At 54.2% G+C, this 18,954-nt stretch overlaps 2 protein-coding genes across 2 annotated transcripts; one reads left to right on the plus strand and one right to left on the minus strand.

The window, feature by feature from the left end:
• Positions 1 to 25: 25 nt before the first annotated feature.
• Positions 26 to 16,818, plus strand: lah (involucrin repeat protein; the record flags this gene model as incomplete). The annotated part of the gene is made up of 3 exons (XM_065603882.1): positions 26 to 3,349; positions 3,529 to 15,183; positions 15,265 to 16,818. 3 exons carry the CDS (start codon positions 26 to 28, stop codon positions 16,816 to 16,818), a joined length of 16,533 nt encoding a protein of 5,510 aa, XP_065462373.1.
• A 591-nt stretch (positions 16,819 to 17,409) lies between these two features.
• Positions 17,410 to 18,477, minus strand: N7455_000816 (alpha/beta hydrolase; the record flags this gene model as incomplete). Its single annotated transcript, XM_040961253.2, has 1 exon — positions 17,410 to 18,477. One exon carries the CDS (start codon positions 18,475 to 18,477, stop codon positions 17,410 to 17,412), a length of 1,068 nt encoding a protein of 355 aa, XP_040808317.2.
• Between the last annotated feature and the right edge of the window lie 477 nt (positions 18,478 to 18,954).

An 18,954-nucleotide genomic window follows, 5' to 3' on the forward strand; every position in this document is an offset into this window, starting at 1 on the left:
TGGGAGCCTGCAACAAGTTTACCCGATGCCTACTTCCGACCCCTCCCGCTTTGATGTTGCAAAGATGTCCCCATCTGTATCTGGCGGGGAACCAGCCCTCATCCGGCCGGGACCCATTCCCCTTCAGCAGCCTCAGCCTTTCACCCCTGTCTCCCAATCAGTGTACACTACCCAGGGGGCTGTTTCGGGGCCCATTCCTGTGTATAGCACCCCAGCGGTCCCACCCCTTTTCGCGAATGAAGTTGGGCAATACGACTCACAGTTCCAAATCACCCGTGATGCAGCATGGGCACCAGAAGCTTCAACCTACGCCGACCGCCGGAAACCCCGACGCAGTGATTCCTCTCCTGTTTTCCCCACTCAAGAAACTGCTTCCAGCCTCAAGCGCCGGTTCACCGCTAAGGAGCAAGCCTCCGTACAATTCAACTTGACGGAAGAGCAGGCGGAGAGAGAACGCCACCTTATTCGTCGTGACAAGAACTATCGGGATGAAGTTGCTGATAAACCGGTTCAACTGATTGACCGAGAGGAACAGCTGGCCCGCCAGGAAGCTGAGCGACGAGAGCGCCGCCGAAAGGAGCGAGACGATGAGGAGCGCCGGTATGCGGGTGACAGAGAAAAAGACTCCTCATCCTGGGTTGGTGCAGCAGCAGCTGGAGCTGTAGGCGCTGCTGCTGTCAGCACTATTCTCTCCCGCAAGACAGACGACGACGAAGCCTCTGAAGCTAGTCAGCGATACAGTGAGCGCCGGGAGAAACGCCGCGCCGAGCGGAAGCGCGACACCGATACAATCGCGGATAGTTCGATCGTGTCGCGGTTCGAGCCCACTCAACCTATTGACGAAGAAGTGACTACGGTGGAACACCGCGAAGACCAGAAGAAAGAGTCTCCCCGATCTCCCCGTCCAGCACAGGTTTACGACGATTACGCAGAATTTTATGCCCCTGAGGAATTACGACACAGCCCAGATGTTCACGCTCGCAGCAGTGGCTCCCCTAATATGCCAACCATCGTGGAGGTAGAGCCTGCTAGCGAACGACGTCCACAAGAGGAGCCTGAACCCACAGAGGTGGACTACTCATACGAACCCTATCAACACGTGGACCGCCTCCCATGGCCAGTCCCCGGGCTCAACCTCATTGAGCCAACTCCCCCCCATAGCGTGACCGGTGATTCCGTTCGCGACGTTACGTCCCCAACGCCCCCTGTAAATAAATCTTATGATACCCAGCCTCGCGAACGACCAACCGGCTCCCGGGTCTCCTGGGGCGAACATGAAACTCACGAATACGAGATCCCCTCTTCTTCCGAACAGGATCCTCTTGAGCATGACATTTCCCCTATCGAAATCTCACCGAAGGACGTTCCTCTCCCTGGATCAGAGATGTCCCAACCCAAGGGTATTCTCAGCACATCGGAGTACGGCGCCGATATTGAATTTGCTGCAACAATCGCTGCTGCGACGGCCGCAGCTGGATTTGATCCCTCTCTGGTCACAGATGACCCATCCTACCACACCCGCACTTCTCCTCCTGGGTCGGAGGATGAACACACATTTACCTCACCCTGGTCTGCATCAACTCGGAAGGCGCCCCACGGCTTCGTCGAGGGTGAGATCGAAGAAATTGACCCCAAGTTTACCAAGGATATGGCTTCCGCCCCCGAGCACGTGGCCCAGGACAAGGATGAGCTTTTCTTCGACGAGCCAGAATCCTTCTCAAGAGACCGGGACATTTCCTCGGGACGCCGCGACAAGGCTTCGATTGCCCAGGAGGTCATCGAGCAGCTGAATGGCAAATACGGCAAGCGCGATCGTACTGCTTCGCCTGAAAAAGACGTAGATGTCTTCTCGATGCCTGGTGGCTTTGATACAGCCGAGCCTAGAGACTTGCCCGACGCCAGATCCGTGGTCTCAGCGCCGGCGCCTGTTGCCATGGACCCAGAGACTCCGACCAAGTCCAAGTCCAAGAAGTCGAGGCGGAGTGGCGATGTCTTTGATCTGCCCGAGTTCCAAGAACGGGAACTCGCCGAGTCTCCTGATTCGAAGGATGAGACATCGAAGTCCCGCAAGTCCCGGCGCAGCGGGGATGACTTTGAGATTTACGAGTCACGGGAGGTGTCTCCAACCCGGGATGAATCTTATTCCGTTATCTCCGCGCCCGTCTCGAAGGACGAAACATCCAAGTCTAAGTCCAGGAAGTCCAGGAGGAGTGGCGATGACTTCGGCATTGCTGAATACCCAGAGTCAGTGATTCCCGAGCCTCGTGATGATTCTTTCTCTGTTATCTCTGCTCCTGTTTCCAAGGACGAGACATCCAAGTCCAAGTCCCGTAAATCTCGACGGAGCGGTGATGACTTCGAGATCTACGAGTCACCCGAACCATCCGAATCTCGGGATAACACCCGCTCGATTACCTCTATTCCTGCTGGCAAAGACGAGCACGAGCCATCTAAGTCAGGGAAATCGAGACGCAGCGGGGATGACTACGATATCCCCAGATCGCGAGAGATCTCTGAGTCTTACGACGACAACCGGTCGGTCTTTTCTGCACCTGTCTCAAAAGATGAGACTAGCAAATCTCGCCGGTCTCGACGCAGCGGAGATGACTTTGATATCTCCCGATCACGGGATGTGTCCGAGTCTCGTGATGAGTCTCGTTCTGTTGTCTCTGAATCAGCCAAGTCTAGAAAGTCTCGTCGCAGCGGTGATGATTTCGATCCACGTCGCGATGCTGAAGCCGCTTCTGACGACGCGGAAGGTGGCGAGGAGAAGAAGAGACGTCGCAAGCGTCGATCTAAGCATGGGAGTGACACCTTCTCTGTTGATGACGATGCTCGCTCCGCTATTACAGACATTGGAGATGACAAGTCTGAGCGCCGCAAGCGTCGCCACCGTTCATCTCGGGAAGCCGAATTTGATGACAATGCCTCTATAACCTCTTCTCCAGCTCGGATCGACGAATCCCGTGAGAAGCGCCGAGGCAAGGACGAGAAAGAAAAGAGCGGTGGCTTTTTGAGAAGTATCTTTGGCTCACAAGTCTCGGCTCCAGCTGAGCGAGTTCGGGCTGACCATTCTCGCTCTTCCTCGTTGGATAAGCGGCCATCCCGCGAAGCCATATCTGAAGCTGGTGTGGACGATGAACGCCGTCGCCATAAGAAGCGTTCTTCTAAGCACCGCAGCTCCAGCAATGGGGATGAATTGGATCGTTACATGTCGGACAAGGAGAAGGGTAACCAGGACGACACAAACCTGGAGGAGTACAGGTCCAGTAGACAGCAGAAGGAAGAGCGGCGACGTCATCGGTACGAGGAAATCGTGGATTCAGGGAGGAAACGGGAATCTGAGAAGGTATAGCATCTGAACTTTTCTTTTTACTTACTTATGTTGTGATTTTTTGGTTGTACACTTTATTGTCCCATATAGTTTCCCTTTTTTGCTGGTTGATCTGACCAGCTTTTGCACAAAAACCACAAAACCCGAACAAAAAAAGAAATGTACTAAGCTTTTATTGGTTATTCCATGTGCAGGACGGATTTAGTGACAACTTCGACGATCCATCATTTTTAAGGAAGCACCCTGAAATTCTAGCCCCTGAGCGCGAAGATTATGGTACTTCGTGGCTTCCAGCATCAGCGGGTAGCGCAGCTGTTTTCGCTGCAGCATCAGGACTCGATGAGATCCCGCAGCAGAGGCCCCGGAGCCAATCCACTTCTCCCCCAGCCACAGAGAAGACACTCGACTTGACCCCAAAGTCTCTGAGCCGCCCCGCTTCACCTGAAACAAGCCACCCCCAGGGGTCCCGATCCCCCAAGCAACGCCGACACTCCGTGGCCAAGTCCACCAACGAATCGCCTACAGCCGTGCCTCTCCACTTCCGCCGGCCCCCAACTTCCCCAGGCCTGTCCCGGGCAGTCCCCGTTGAACAACCCGCCCCCATCGCATCCCCAGGCTCGCCAAGCCAGCAACGCAACCGCCGGCCCGGGTCAGTCGAGTTCCGAAACTCGCGTGAAATCCGCCCTCTATGGCTCGTCGAGCGCCACAGTTTGATCAAGGGCGAGCCTGAGACCGAGGAGCCCTTGCCATCGCTCCCATCCAGCAAGACCTCCTCCCGCGCCCCATCAATGGACAACCTAAAGTCTCTCCATGATGACGACGGCCTTAAGAGCTGGGAGCATGTGGATCTGAGTCAATCAATCATGCAGAACCAGCGCCCGACCGGTCTGGCAATTTCAACTGACCAAGCGAACGAAAGCCACGATAGAGACCTTGATCTCCTCGGCTCGCAGCAGCCCACCCCTACCGCTGAACATTTCCAGGATTCAGAGTCCAGGAAGGAAAAGCGCAGATACGAATTCCACTCACCTTCTGAGCTGCTACAGGACCCCGCTGTTCTGGACGAGCTACCTCCTTCACCTACGCTGGACGCCCTGCCTTCTGCAGAGGGCTCCATGGTTAGCGTTGGCTCTAGGGAGCAAGAAACGCAACGTGCACTTGACGCTCTCGAGGGCGTGTCCCGCCCTCAGCATGAGCCGGAAACCCCGACCCAAGAACATAATTCGTTCTTCGGCGGCGTTGCAGACTTCGCCAAGGGCGCTGGCTTTGCCGGTGTTGTCGATGCAGCTGCTATTGCCGCTGCCAGGGAGCATGATCAGTCTCGCTCCTTGCCTGGAGATGAGCCCGTCAAGGGCCATGGCTTCAGCGATGTTGTTGATGAAGCAGGTGCCGCTGACAGCTCCTCTCACGACCATGACAAGGCACTTGTCGATGAGGAGGCGCCTAGTGAGCCCGTTACTACCATCGAAGAGAATTACCCTGCCGAGCCTGAGCCTGTGCACCAAGAGATGGAGACGGCCAAGGAATTTGTTCCTGAATCGACTGAACAGCCTGTTGAGTCTTCTGATCTTCAATCTCAGCCCGAGACAGAAGTCGTTCCCGATGAGGGCGCGGCTACTCAGTCTTCTAAGAAGAAAAACAAGAAGAAGAAGGGCAAGAAGAACCAGGCCCAAGATGCGGATCTGGGAACCCCCGAAGAACCCCTCGCGCAGGAAGATTTGTCCAAGGAGTTGGCGCAAGATCCTGCTGTGGAGGTCCCCGAGGTTGAAACAGTTTCTGCTGAGCCTGAGGTTGCTGTCCCTGGCCAATCTGAGCATGAGCCTGTTGAGACATCCCGCGAGCTTGAACCTGATATCGTGGTTGATGAGCCTGTGGTCGAAGCTGCTCCCGTTGAGCCCGAGGTCGCTCTTGCTGAGCAACCTGAGGCTGAGCCTATCGAGGCCTCTCGAGAGCTTGAGATTGAGCCCGAGGTTGCAGCAACTCAAGAACCAAAAGTTGTCAACGTCCTTGAGCCCGAGCCTACAGAGGTGGTGCCTACCGAAACCGAACAGGCCGACGAGACTGCATCATCGGCTAAAAAGGCCAAGCGCGATAAGAAGAAGCAGAAAAAGAAATCCAAAAATGAAACTACTTCTGAAGAGCCTGCAGATGATGCGGTCGCTGCTCAGCCGGAGGACGATATTTCTGCCTCCAAGGAAGTTGAGGGCCAGAAAGAAGACACAGCACCTGCGCCTGCGGAAGAGATGGTGGCTACGCCCTTGCCCGAGGATATTGCTACTTCTACTGAACCCGTCGAGAACACCTCTGACCAGACTACGGTCCCATCTGCTGCCACCGATGAAGAGCAAGCTCAAAGCCAGCAGCAATCCAGAGAGCTGGCTGACCCCGTGGAACAGGTATCTAATGAAGAATCTGTTCTACCTGTTTCCGAAGATCCCAGTCTACCCGTGGAGGAACAGCAGACCCCGGAGCCTACTTTCACTGATGCCAATGAAACCCCAATTACCGGTGCCACTCAACCAGAAGCGGACGAAGCATCCCGCAGCCTGGAAGAGATTGAGAAGCCAACTGAAGATTCTACCCCAGAGGCCCCTCTCAATGACACCACGCCTGAAATTACCGAAACACCCAAAGAAGACACCGAAGGCGAAGACAACTTCCAAGAGGCTGTCCAAGAACAGGTTTCACAGCCCGCCGAAGAAAAAGAGCCTGCACCAGAGCCTCCCATTGAAGTGGCTGCAGATGCCCCCGCAGAGGGATCGGAAACAAAGACGGAGAAGCGGAAAAACAAGAAAAAGAAGAACCGCAAATCCGCTGCTGTGGAAGAGACTCAGATTTCTGCTGAAACGCCCGCTCCCGAGACTGAATCGCCAGAAATTCAAGATCCCGAACTTGAGCAATCAGCTGTTGTCGACCCTGTGGATACCCAATCCCCTCCAATTGGCGGTGAAGCCTTACTTACTGATCTTGAACATCTTGAACAGCCTACCAAGGATGTTGAGCAACCCCTCCAAACCACCATTGAGGAGCCTGCAGCTACCCAAGAGCAGGAGCAAGTTCCATTGGAGGTCGCTGTGGATGCAACACCCGCCGTGACCGAGCCAGTGGACCCCGCGGGGCCCTCTGATGAACTGTCACAGCCAGCTGTCATCGATGTCCAGCCTAACGCTGAAATCCCGGATCTTGCTGAGGCTTCTCGCGAAATCTCAGAGCCTTCTGCTGTCGAGACTCAACCCGAAGCTGAAGTTCAAGCTGAACCTCAACTTGAAGTTGAAGCCGAGCCCGAAGTCGCCTTGACTGCTGCTCAGAAGAAGAAGGCCAAGAAAAACAAGAAGAAGGGCAAGCAGAGTGAATCTTCCATTCCTGAAGACGAGAAGCCTGCTGAGTCTATCTCGCCGGCGCCTGAAATTGAGACTGCCGCTGAGGATATGGCCAAGGAAGCCCCTCTTGTCACTGAAGACGTATCGGTGGATCCGCCTGCACAAGAACGCGAGATGGAGCTGCCCGTCGAGGTCGAACAATCGCTCGAGCCCGAGCAAACTTCCGAGGCCGTGCTACCCCAGGAAGAAGCTTCTCCTGAGCCTCTGCCAGAACCAACAACAGAGGTATTAGATTCAGAGGCACCTAAAGATGAGCCAGCCGTATCAGAGGAGCAACCCAAGGTCGAAGAATCTCCTGCCGAGCCAGAGGTCACTATGACCGCCGCAGAAAGGAAGAAGGCCAAGAAGGCGAAAAAGAAGCAGCAAAAGGAGCAGGAAGAGAGCATTGGCTCTGTTGCTGAAGATATCAAGCCCGTTGAGGCTGAGCCCGCGCCCGAAGCTGAATCAGCTGAGCCAAGCATGGATATTGCACCTGCCGCGGAAATTGATGATGTTGCTCCAGCAGACCTGTCCGCGCCGGTGTCTTCCGACCCTGCTGAGGCTGCACAAGATGTTGTACCTGCATCTACAACCGAGCCCGAGGCTGCTCCAGTCACCGAAGATACTCTGCCAACCGAAATTGAGACTCTCGAGCAAACGAAAGATATCGAGCCTTCCGTTGAGGTTGAGCCTCCAGTAGAAGATGCTGCCCCATCATCTGAGATTGAGGCCACCGAAGTTATCGCCGATGTTCCACTTGCATCGGAAGAAGAAACCGCTCCTGCCGATGCTCCCCGAGACCTTGACCAACAGGACGATATCGCCAAGGTGGAGGAGCCGAAGAGCGAGGATGTGGCTCCAGCGCCCACCGAAGAACCTTCGGTTGATGCTGTAGAGACCGATGCTCCTAAAGCAGAAGAACAATCTCCCGAGCCCGAGGTTCCAATGACTGCCGCCGAGAGGAAGAAGGCCAAGAAAAACAAGAAGAAGCAGCAGAAGCAAGAGTCTGTGCAGCTTGATGAGCAGCCCAAGCCTGAGGCTGAGCCTACTTCTGCCGAGGAAAAGAGCGTTGAACAAGCTGGTGACATCTTGCCCGAGAGTGAGGCTACACCTGCCGCAGATGCTGTTGCGGGTGTTGATGAGCCTACAGAGCCCGAGGCAGCCGGTGATCTTGAAATAGAGACTAAGCCTGAAGAGGAACAAGCTCAGGATGTACCAGTTCTCGACTCCGAGCTTGCTCCCGATGCACCCGCAGAGGAGGCCATTCCTACCCCGGAGATTGCTGAACAAGCCACTGATGTTCAAGACGTGGACAAAGAACCCGCCCAAGAGCCTACGATTGAAGTTCCTTCCACGGAAGAGCCCCAGGAAGAAAAGCCTGATACAGCCGTCAGCGACGCGCCTGTCTTAGACAAGTCTCTCGATGACAAGCCCACAGAGCCTATACCAGACCCAGCTGTGGAGGAAACCCAACCCACGGAATCCACAGAAAGTCCAGTGGTGGAGCAGGCTGAAGATGAACAGGCGGCAACTTCTAAGTCGAAAAAGAAGAAGAATAAGAAGAAGCGCCAATCAGTTGCCCCTGAAGAGGAGCAGCCTGCACCTGCTGAGGAGTCCAAGCTCGTCCCCGCTGAGGAAGAGGCTAAGCCTGCGCCCGCCGAGGAGGAGATTAAGCTTACACCCTCCGAAGAGGAGCCTGCACCTGTGCCTGCTGAGGTTGAATCCACTGAACCCGCGCCATCGCAAGCGCTCGAACAGCCTCCTCTCGAGAAAGATGCGGAGGTTCCCATTGTGACGGAAGAGGCGCCTAAGGCTGAAGAGATCACGCAGCCAGAGACCCCTACCGATGTAGCCGCCGCCGAGGCAGCTGAAGAGGCATCAATGACTCCTGCTCAGAAGCGAAAGGCCAAGAAAGACAAGAAAAAGCGCCAATCAGTTGCTGCTGAACAGGAGCAGCCTACACCTGTTGAGGAGGAGCCTGCACCTGTTGAGGAGGAGCCCAAGGCTGCCCCCGCCGAGGAGGAGATTAAGCTTACACCCTCCGAAGAGGAGCCTGCACCTGTGCCTGCTGAGGTTGAATCTACTGAACCCGCGCTATCTCAAGAGCATGAAGAGCTTGCTCCCGAACAAAGCCCAGAGCCTCCTATTGTGGCAGAAGACGCGCCCAAGGCCGAAGAGACCACGCAGCAGGATGCCTCCGCCGATGCTGCCGCCATCGAGGCGGCCGAAGAGGCATCAATGACTCCTGCTCAGAAGCGAAAGGCCAAGAAAGACAAGAAAAAGCGCCAATCAGTTGCTGCTGAACAGGAGCAGCCTACACCTGTTGAGGAGGAGCCTGCACCTGTTGAGGAGGAGCCCAAGGCTGCCCCCGCCGAGGAAGAGATTAAGCTTACACCCGCCGAAGAAGAACCTACACCTATGCCTACTGAGGGTGACTCCGCCGAATCCGCGCCACCGCAGGAGCTTGAACAGGCTTCTCTCAACCAAGAAGCGGAAACTCCTATCCTGGCGGAAGAAGAAGCGCCCAAGGCTGAAGAGCCTTCTCTGGAAGAGAGCACGCAGCCAGAGGCACCTGCCGATACAGCCGCCCTCGAAGCAGCCGAAGAGGCATCAATGACTCCTGCTCAGAAGCGAAAGGCCAAGAAAGATAAGAAAAAGCGTCAATCAGTTGTTGCCGAAGAGGAACAGCCTATACCTGTTGAGGAGTCCAAGCCTGAACCAGCCGAGAAAGACGTCACACCTGCACCAGCGGAAGAGGAGCCCATACCCGAATCCGCTCGGGAAGAGCCCACTGAGCCAATTTTGACCCCGGAGGCCGAACAGTCCACGGTCGGCCAAGATGCGGAGACTCCCATTGTGACGGAAGAAGAAGCGCCTAAGGCTGAAGAGCCCTCTTTGGAAGACAGCACGCAGCCAGAGGCACCTGCCGATACAGCCGCCCTCGAAGCAGCTGAAGAGGCATCGATGACTCCTGCTCAGAAGCGGAAGGCCAAGAAAGACAAGAAAAAGCGTCAATCAGTCGTCGCTGAACAGGAGCAACCCGTGTCTGTTGCGGAACCTAAGCCTGAATCCCCTCAGCAAGAGCCCGTTGAGCCTGAGTTGACCCAGGAAACCGAACAGCCGATTGTCGACAAAGATGCCCAGAGTCCTATTATAGCAGAAGAAGAAGTGCCCAAGGCAGAAGAACCCTCTCTCGAAGAGGCCACGCAACAGGATGCCCCTGCTGATGCAGCTGCTACCGAGGCTGCGGAGGAGGAGGCAATGACTCCCGCGCAGAAAAAGAAGGCCAAGAAAGACAAGAAAAAGCAACGCAAATCTGTTGCTTTTGACGACAATGCCACCCCGAGCGAAGAGGCCAAGCCAAAGCAGGATTTATCTGCACCTGAAGATAAAGTTGGATCCCAAGATGCTCCGGCTGACTTGGTTATCGCCGACGAATCAACCAAAGAGTTGCCAGTGACGGAAGAAGTTGCCGAGCCTGCTACTGAAGGGGAAGTCTCGGAGAAAATTGAAGAGCCCGCCTCCGAACAAAGCAAGGAGATCGCTGGGGATGAGCCATCCTCAACTGCTGCGTCCGATGCCGCTATTCCTGCTGAAGTCGAGGATCCAAAGTCCGCGGCTGAGTTGCCAGAGCAGCCGGAGCAAGATGCTCAGACTCCCTCAGAGCCTCAGTCGCCGAGTGCACAAGAGCCTGAAGTTCCCTTGACTGCGGCGCAGAAGAAGAAGGCGAAGAAGAACAAGAAGAAGGGCAAGTCTGTGGACTTGGCCGAAAACGCCTCTGCTGCTACAGACGCAGCGCAGGAATCCGAGCCCATTGTGCAAACTTCCCCCGATACTCCCGCTGAGAACCTGGAGTTGCAAGATACTCCAGCTTCTGAGCCAGCACAGCCTGCAGAAGGTCTCGAGCAAGACAATACCACCGAACCTGAGGCTCCCAAGGCTGAGGAACTCGAAACAACAGAAACCGTATCTGACGATGTGCCAAAAGAGGAAATTCCTGACACCAAGGAGACCGACGAAGCTCCAGCCACCGAGGCCGATGCTGAGCCAACTCCATCCCAGGAAGCAGAGGCCATTGCCTCTTCTCCTGCCGAGACGACCGAAGAAGCCGGCATGTCAGCCAAGGAGCGACGCAAAGCTGCCAAGAAAGCGAAGAAACGCCAGTCCAAGAATGTCGACGCCGACAACGACGCCGCAACATCCACTGAAGCAGCCAACAGCGTCGAAAAGGTCCTCACCTCTACGGGCACAGACGTCCCTGGACTCTCAGCCGTACCGGCGTCCTCGCCTGCGGAACATGACGGTAAAGAACATCAGTCCCACGACATAGAAACTTACGACGCCACGGCGCAAAATACGGCCTCGACTGATAAATACATGTCTTCGCAGGTAGAGCAGACGCCGATAGAGAGTCCTTTTTTAGATTATCCTCCCCAGCCCGTGCTTGAGCGTTCAGTTGATTCCGGCGAGTTGGCGGAGGGAAATGCTGTGCAGGAGGGCGATGTTGCCCCTACTGCACAGGAGCGAGAGGGGGAGTTGGTTGAGCCTACACCCCTTGAGGAAATGAAAACAGTTGATGATGGTGAGATTGTTGAGGAGAAGTCGTCTGTGCCGGAAGCAGACGATTTCTCCACGGTGAAGGATGTTGAGAATAACGATGTTGAAGAGACGCCTGTGGATGTTCCAATTGATGTTGTTCGTGAGGCACAGACACAAGAATCTCTGGTGGAGGAGGTGGAGGAGGCTTCTGAGACAGCTGTCTCGAAGAAGCAGAAGAAGAAAAACAAAAATAAAAACAAAAAACAAGAGGAGGAAGCCGCAGCCCCTGAGCCTGAAATATCTACTGCGGAGGACAAGGAGCAGCCTGAAGCTGCGCCTTTGGTTGAGGCCGAGCCCCAGCCAGAAATGAAAGAAATCACCGAGCCTGAGCCCATTGCTGAGGCTGAACCATTGCCAGTTCTAGAGGAGCAATTGGCCGATCGCTCACTGGACGTTGAGGAGGCCGCCGCTATTGAGACAACCGATGACATTGATGACACCAAGGAGATCAGTGTCCCAGAACCCGAGGCTGAGCTAGCGCCAAGTCCAGAGGAGCAACCGGCAGAACACCCACAGGACATTGAAGAGACTGTCGCCGCCCAGACAACCGAGGACATTGATGATACTAAGGAGATCAATGTCCCAGAAGGCGAGACTGTTGCTCCTCCTACCGAAGAGACAACGCAGTCAGAGGCCCTCACCGATGCAGCCGCCACCGAGGCCGCCGAGGAGGCATCAATGACTCCTGCCCAGAAGCGGAAGGTCAAGAAAGATAAGAAGAAGCAACGCCAATCAATTCTTTCTCAAGAACCCGAAGCTGAGCTCCAGCCTGAGGAACTGACAACACCCGAAGCGGCTGAAACTTCTGTCCAAGAGGTTGAGATTGCGACGGAGTCAGCACCTGCCGAAATTATCACACAGGATGAGCCTGTTACTGGTGCAGACGAGCCTACAGTGCAGCCTATTGATGTCACCGAGGAGGCCGCTGAGGATCTTGTGACTCCTTCTGAAGACACTGAACAACATGTTCCAAGCCAAGAAATTGAAGGCGGAGAGCGTTCTCTTGAACTTCCTTCCGCTGAATCAAATGTTGAGGAAGGGGACAAGCCAGCTGGCGAAGCCGGCGAAGCCCCGGCCGAGATTCTAGACGACGAGCAACCTAGCGAACAAGTGCCACCTGAAGCCGCCCCTGAGCCCGAAGGTGAATCGGCGAGTGTCCCCAAGAAGATGAGCAAGAAGGAGAAGAAGAAGGCCGCCGCCGCTGCTGCTGCTGCTGCCCTTCTCGAGCAAGAAAAACTCATCGAGTCACAACCTGAACCCGAAGAGCCCCCGACCATCACTCCTCAAGCTCTAGAGGAAGTGGTAGATCAACCTATTGCCCAGGAGCCGCAACCTTCAGAGACCGAGGACAAACCTCAGCCCTACACAGAAAGGAGCCTGGCTGAAACAACAGAACTGACAACTTCTGAGCCGAAAGAAGATGTCTCGGAGCCGCCTGTTGAGGTTCTCGATTCCACAGAGCCCCTCGAATCCGAGGTGAAGCCGGAGGAGTCTACAAAAGAGCTAGCCGAGGAGCCAGCTGCGATCGACACTATTACTCGGAAAGCGTCAAAGAAAGACAAGAAAAAGGCCAAGAAGCAAGCCAAGCAAGAAGTAATTGAGCCGGCTTCTCTGATCGAGGAGCATGTTCCTACTACCGAGCCTGCGACTGTAGAGGCTGCTCCTGAACCGGAGCCAACGGAGATTGCCCCCGAGCCTGAGTCCATTGCCCGGGAAGAAATCCAGGAGGCTCCCAATCCCGAGCTCGAAAGCATCAAAACCCCGGCTCTTGATGGTTTCGACATCGTATCGGAAGACAAGCAACATTCAGAAAGCGAGAAAAATGAAGCAGTCGTCTCTCTGGACACACTCCATCCGTCCTCACCTGCGGAACCCACTGACCAAGCTACCAACTATGAGCCCCTTGAAGTCCAGGATCCTGCTGAGAAGAACGTACAGGAAGATGAAGCTCAAGTTGGGGCCGAAGCACGGGACCTTGAGAAAACAGCTGACCTCGAGGTCATCGGGGGCTCTGTTGAGGATGGATCTGGGGAACCTGAAGTGATGCCGGCTGTGTCCAAGAAAATGTCAAAGAAGGACAAGCGCAAGGCCAAGAAGAATGGCGGCATCAGTGAAGAAGTCTCGACTCAACAACAAGAAGAGCCCCAGGCTGACGTGGCTGAGTTGCCCACGGAATCTGAGACCCGGCCGACAGAGCCTGCCGTGGAGCAGGAAACTCCCGAGGTTGAAGATGCTACAGAACCTCAACCTACATCGGAGCGAGAGCTGCCAGTTGAATCCTCCCTTGCGATCAAGGATGAGTCTGTAACCGGCCCAGAAGTCCAGGTTGAGCCTACGCAACCCGATGAAGAGCCCGTCAGCGAAGAAACCCCACTTTCACGCAAAGCCTCGAAGAAGAAAGCGAAGAAGGCCCAAAAAGCTAACAAATCCTTGGACACTGAGCAGGCTGAACACGCGATCGATGCGGATCAGCATGCTACCATTGTGCCGTTCGAAGAGCAATCCAAGGCACAGAACCCAGAAGTGCCAGACGAAAAGTCGTCCCAGGACGAAGAGGACTGGCCAGCAATTGACTGGCAGGCGAAGTTTGAAGAGTCCCAGCGATTGAAGGAAGTGAACTCTGACCCTGAGCCGGAAATTCCACCTCCCGAGCCGGAGATTATTAGCGAATTTGTTGATTCTTCATTCCCCGAAGTTTCGCAAGATGCAAACAACGCTGCGGAGGAAGATGCTTGGGCTTTGCCGAGCAAAAAAGACAACAAGAAGGCCAAGAAGAACAAAAAGCAGTCACAGCAAGCTGCCCCAGAAGTCGAGGAGGCTTCCCTGGAACCCTCGAATGAGAAAGAGATCGAGCCGCCTGCTCGAACAACTACCCCCGGTGGATCTAAGATTGCCAACTTATTTCCCGGTCTCGAGCGTGCGGGATTCCGGCGATCAGCTTTGGACCAGCAAACACCGTCGCTAAAAGATAGTGCTGAGGAAGAGACAACAGCGGACTTGGAAGCGAATCGCGATATCGCGATCCCCGTCTTGGAAGCACCCCTAGCGACCATTGAAACCAAAGAAATTGCCGATGATTTCACCTCGGGGCTGCCTAGCAGCCTCGAAAGACAAATTGAGTCTACAATCTCGGAGCTGAAAGCTCACTCCGAAACCCCGACTGCTACGGAGGATGACTCAATCAGAGAGCCAGAACTACCCATGCACGGCGAAAAGTCCTTGGATGCGCCCTTGTCATTGTCAACGGAGCCCTCCAATGAGCGGACTCGTACCGAGGAACCTTCTTCTCCTACGCGCCTTCCACCCCCAGAGGAAGCTGGAGCAGAACTGTGTGAACTACGCCGATCACCATCCATCCATGGACGACACCAGCATCCGCCCAGAACATGGAGTTTGGACGAACCATCCCTACCGGCTCTTGCCCCATCCCCTCCCCGGTCGCTCTTCGGACCGGCTGACGATTATGTACGACCCCGGACTCCGCTTGAACCAATTGCGGAACAAGAACCACATGGCCGGGGAACCATGGCTCGTCGCGGGACGCCCCGCCTGGAGATGAAGCCCGAACATGTCTTACCTCGACCTCAAACACCCGTGCGAAAATTTACCGACAATGCCTTTGATCGAGAAGCTTGGCCTACAGAAAACCCCAAAAGCGAGGATTTCAACGAAATTCAAAAAACGCCTGAGCAAGGGATTCTGAAACCCAGCACTAGCAGTGGAAAATTACGTCGTACAAATCGCAGTATTAGTGGCGATCTGCGGGCGGCTAGTCGAGCGCTAGATTCCCAGCCTTCGAATCTCGATCTCGATCAGCTCCCGTCTTCCTCCTCTTATGACCCCGTCACCGACAAGGGCAAGCGTCCGCTGCGAAACATGTCGGATGTCTATGTAAGTTATTAATTTATTCTTTCTATTTGCAATTGTTTATGGTTGTTTTGTTTTTGTTTTTGTTTACTAACTTCCCCGTAGGAGGGATGGGGTGAAACGCCCAACTCCCCTCGGTCGCCTAGCCGACCGCCTAGTGTCCGCCGCCGTCGCAGTATGCAACACTTGCAAGACATCGAAACCCGCCTCGACCAGCTCATCTCCGAGAACCGTTTACTGATTGCCGCCCGCGATGAAGCCGAAGATAAGCTTCGGAATACCAGCGTCGCCCGTCGAAAGAGCGACCGTGCCCTCAACACCCGCGACGGCGATCTGCGCGATCGGGAATCGGAGGTAGAACAATTGAAGAACTCGGTGGAATGGCTGCAGAAGGAAATGAACCGTCTGACCCAGGAGAATGAGGGGCTGACTGCATCCAACTCTGCTCTCGCCGTCGCCCACGCAGCCGAGGTCAACACCGTACGCGAGTCGTCCACACGCGAACTTGTCGAGCTGCAGTCACAACACAGTCAACTCTCGTCCCAGATGGAAGATCGAGTTCGACAGGAGATTGAGTCGGCTCTTGCGCAGAAAGACATCGAATTGCGCCGTCTGCGTACCGAACTTGAGGAGGCTCGCGATAAGGTCAAGGAGCTCCAACAACAAATCGCAGCCTCGGTGCATGACAATGCCCTTGTCTTCCGCGATGAAGAGTACTTCGAGGCTGCCTGCCAGAAGCTGTGTGGCCATGTCCAATCCTGGGTCGTGCGCTTCTCCAAGCACAGTGATAAGCGTCGCTGCCGCGCACTCAGTGAGTTGCAGGACGAAAAGATCGCTGACCGTTTCGACAATGCCCTCCTCGACGGCTCCGATCCCGATGCCTATCTATCTGATCGTGTCCGCCGCCGTGATGTATTCATGTCGGTGGTCATGACGATGGTTTGGGAATACATCTTCACACGTTATCTCTTCGGCATGGACCGGGAGCAGCGTCAAAAGCTCAAGTCTCTTGAGAAACAGTTGGGCGAGGTTGGCCCAACCCGTGCTGTGCATCGCTGGCGAGCCACCACTCTCACACTGCTGTCCCGGCGACCAGCCTTTGCTGCGCAACGTGAGAGTGATACGGAGGCTGTTACCCTGGAGATCTTCCAAACCCTATCGCGGGTCCTCCCTCCTCCGTCGCATGTTGAATCCCAGCTCCTGGATAACCTTCGCAAGATCATGCGGGTAGCTGTTAGCCTATCCTTGGAGATGCGTACTCAGTTGGCTGAATTCATCATGCTGCCACCTCTGCAGCCTGAATACGATACCAATGGCGACCTTGCACGCCAAGTGTACTTCAACGCAGCTCTGATGAATGAGCGCAGTGGTCTGACAAACGACAATGGCGAGCTCGAAGCTCAACAGTCCATTGTGCGTATTGTGCTCTTCCCTCTCGTTGTCAAAAAGGGCAATGATGTGGGTGAGGGTGAGGACGAGGAAGTTGTCTGCCCCGCCCAGGTCCTCATTGCCCGCCCCAACAAGGACAAGAAAGTATCAAGGATGATGAGCGGCGACCGCATGTCCATTGATCCTACCAGGTCTGTCCACAGCATTGCTCAAAGCATTGCTCACAGTGTGGCACCTTCATCTATGATGGACATGAGCAATGTGATCTGAGGCGTCACACTCCGATCATGATTGCTCCCATCTTTAGCATGCGCGCCTGCCGCATCCTTGCTCTTATTGTCTAATCTTTTGTGTTTTTTCTTCTCTCGCCGGTTGGTGATATGGCGTCTGGGTCATTCAACATAATGGTCATTGCAAGACCGATGACCGTGAATATGTGGAGTTATTTACTTTTTTTTTTTCATTTTCCTGTTTTCTATTTGATTTTTTCTCATGTGTTCTTTCTAAGACAATGTGTTAGCCCGATGTGTATTTACCATGGCTTTGATGTCTTATGAGTGATGACCTGTACTTCTGGTATGGCAGTGTAATAATCTATTTCTACTTTATTCTTTCTATTTGACTTGTCCCTTGCAGTCCCTTGGTCTGTGTCCGTGATGTCCGCATTTGGTATCGTAGACCACATCTTGCCCCTGGGAAAAGTGGGCCGGCAACGGCTTCTTATAGGGCATATGTAGTTTTATTGGGGGTCAAAAGGCTTCATTTTCATATCTGGGATACATGTATGTATGTATTATATGTATTATGTTCTTTTGCAATACACCAAAAGTCATACAGTTTCATATAGGCCCAAGAAGATGTTTAAAGCAACCATTCCACCAGAGTAGCTCTCAAATTCCCCCAGAATAGCTTTGTCGCTTGTAACTCCCAAAAGTGTCCAAAATTATGCGGCACACCCTTATAGACATTAAGCGTAACCGGTACATTTCGCTCTTCTAGCTTTCTGGCATACGCGATCCCCTCGTCTCGTAACGGATCCTGTCCTGACACAAAGATCAAATGCCGTGGAAGACTGCCCACATTCCCGAGCAACGGAGACGCTTTACTGCTCAAGCCTGAGGCGGGATCCGGATGAATCAGGTTCCAAACGGCGAGTAGCCCAGTTGAGCCCATGAAGATATCCATGCTCTGGGTATACGAGCGAAGGGACTCTTCAGAGGGACCGTACTCGGCGACCGGGAAATGACGAGGGTCGCAGAGCATAGGAACGTTGAGGATGACACCATTGACGGGGATACCTTTGTCCCGACAGATCTGAGAGAGCGTGGCACTGATTCCTGCTCCAGAAGAGGAACCGGCCAGGATGAGTCGATTGAGATCGACCTTGATGTTTGCGTTTAAACCGAGAAGTCTCTCTGGGGAGTCGAGTAGGGCATCTAGTACATCCTCGGAATCTTCGATCCAGATCGGGAAGTGGTTCTCTGGAGCCAGACGGTATTCCACACTGACAATCACGAGGTCGAACCGCTCGTATAGTGGGTATAAGAGCCACAGTTCCTCCGAGGTATGATTGCCTTGAACCCAGCCCCCACCATGGGTGACCAAGAGGATCGGTAGAGAGATTTGATCTTTCCCTCTAGTGTGGAGGCGGTCGGACAGTGGAAATGACACTTTCAAGTTGATATCAGCACCATCGCGGGCTCGGACCGTGGCCGACTTTGTGGTATAGCCGACCTCTTCGATGGGGTGGCTTTCAGACCATTGAGTGTTAGATATCACCTCGTATTCTCGAATGGAAGCAAAATCAAGTTTAGTGAAGTCGACCGGGGCCGACGGTTGTCGGGGAGTGGTCGAGGGAAGCGGAATGTCATTTTTAGTGGCGAATGCTTCCCAGTCTGGGTCGCTGGTGAAGTAGTCTGGAGTCGACATGGTGGATTGAAGGGGATATCTACGTGGAGAGGACAATTGCTTGTGATCAGCATAATACTTTCGAAAGAATCTAGATGGGTATCTTCCTGAACCCAAGCCACGCCAACAAGCGACAGGATTCAAAACGGAGACCACCAAATCGGACTGATTGGAAGAGGGGAAGCTGGCTAGATGGGAATCGCTAATATGCACTGTATACTCCTGTCTAGTGCAGGGATCAAGTGTACCTCCGTCGGTCTCCGACTCAAATCTCCATATGCCAAGTCACACCTAAGGCTTATCCGCGCTTAGCTATTGGCGATCGTTGCTTGCTTTTTTCATGCGGATAGTCACTCCAATCCAAAGTGTCTTACATGTCTTACTAGTGAAAGTCAGTAATAGATTGATCAAAGGTAGGCAAAAGACATGAAACCCTTATTCATCCACTACTGCTATAATATGCTGGAGTTGAGCGATATGATATTTCAGCGCCAGGAC

The sequence above is a fragment of the Penicillium solitum genome (genome assembly GCF_028829755.1).
Source record: "Penicillium solitum strain IBT 25940 chromosome Unknown utg000001l_segment0_segment0, whole genome shotgun sequence".
In the NCBI taxonomy this organism is placed as follows: Eukaryota; Fungi; Ascomycota; class Eurotiomycetes; order Eurotiales; family Aspergillaceae; genus Penicillium; species Penicillium solitum.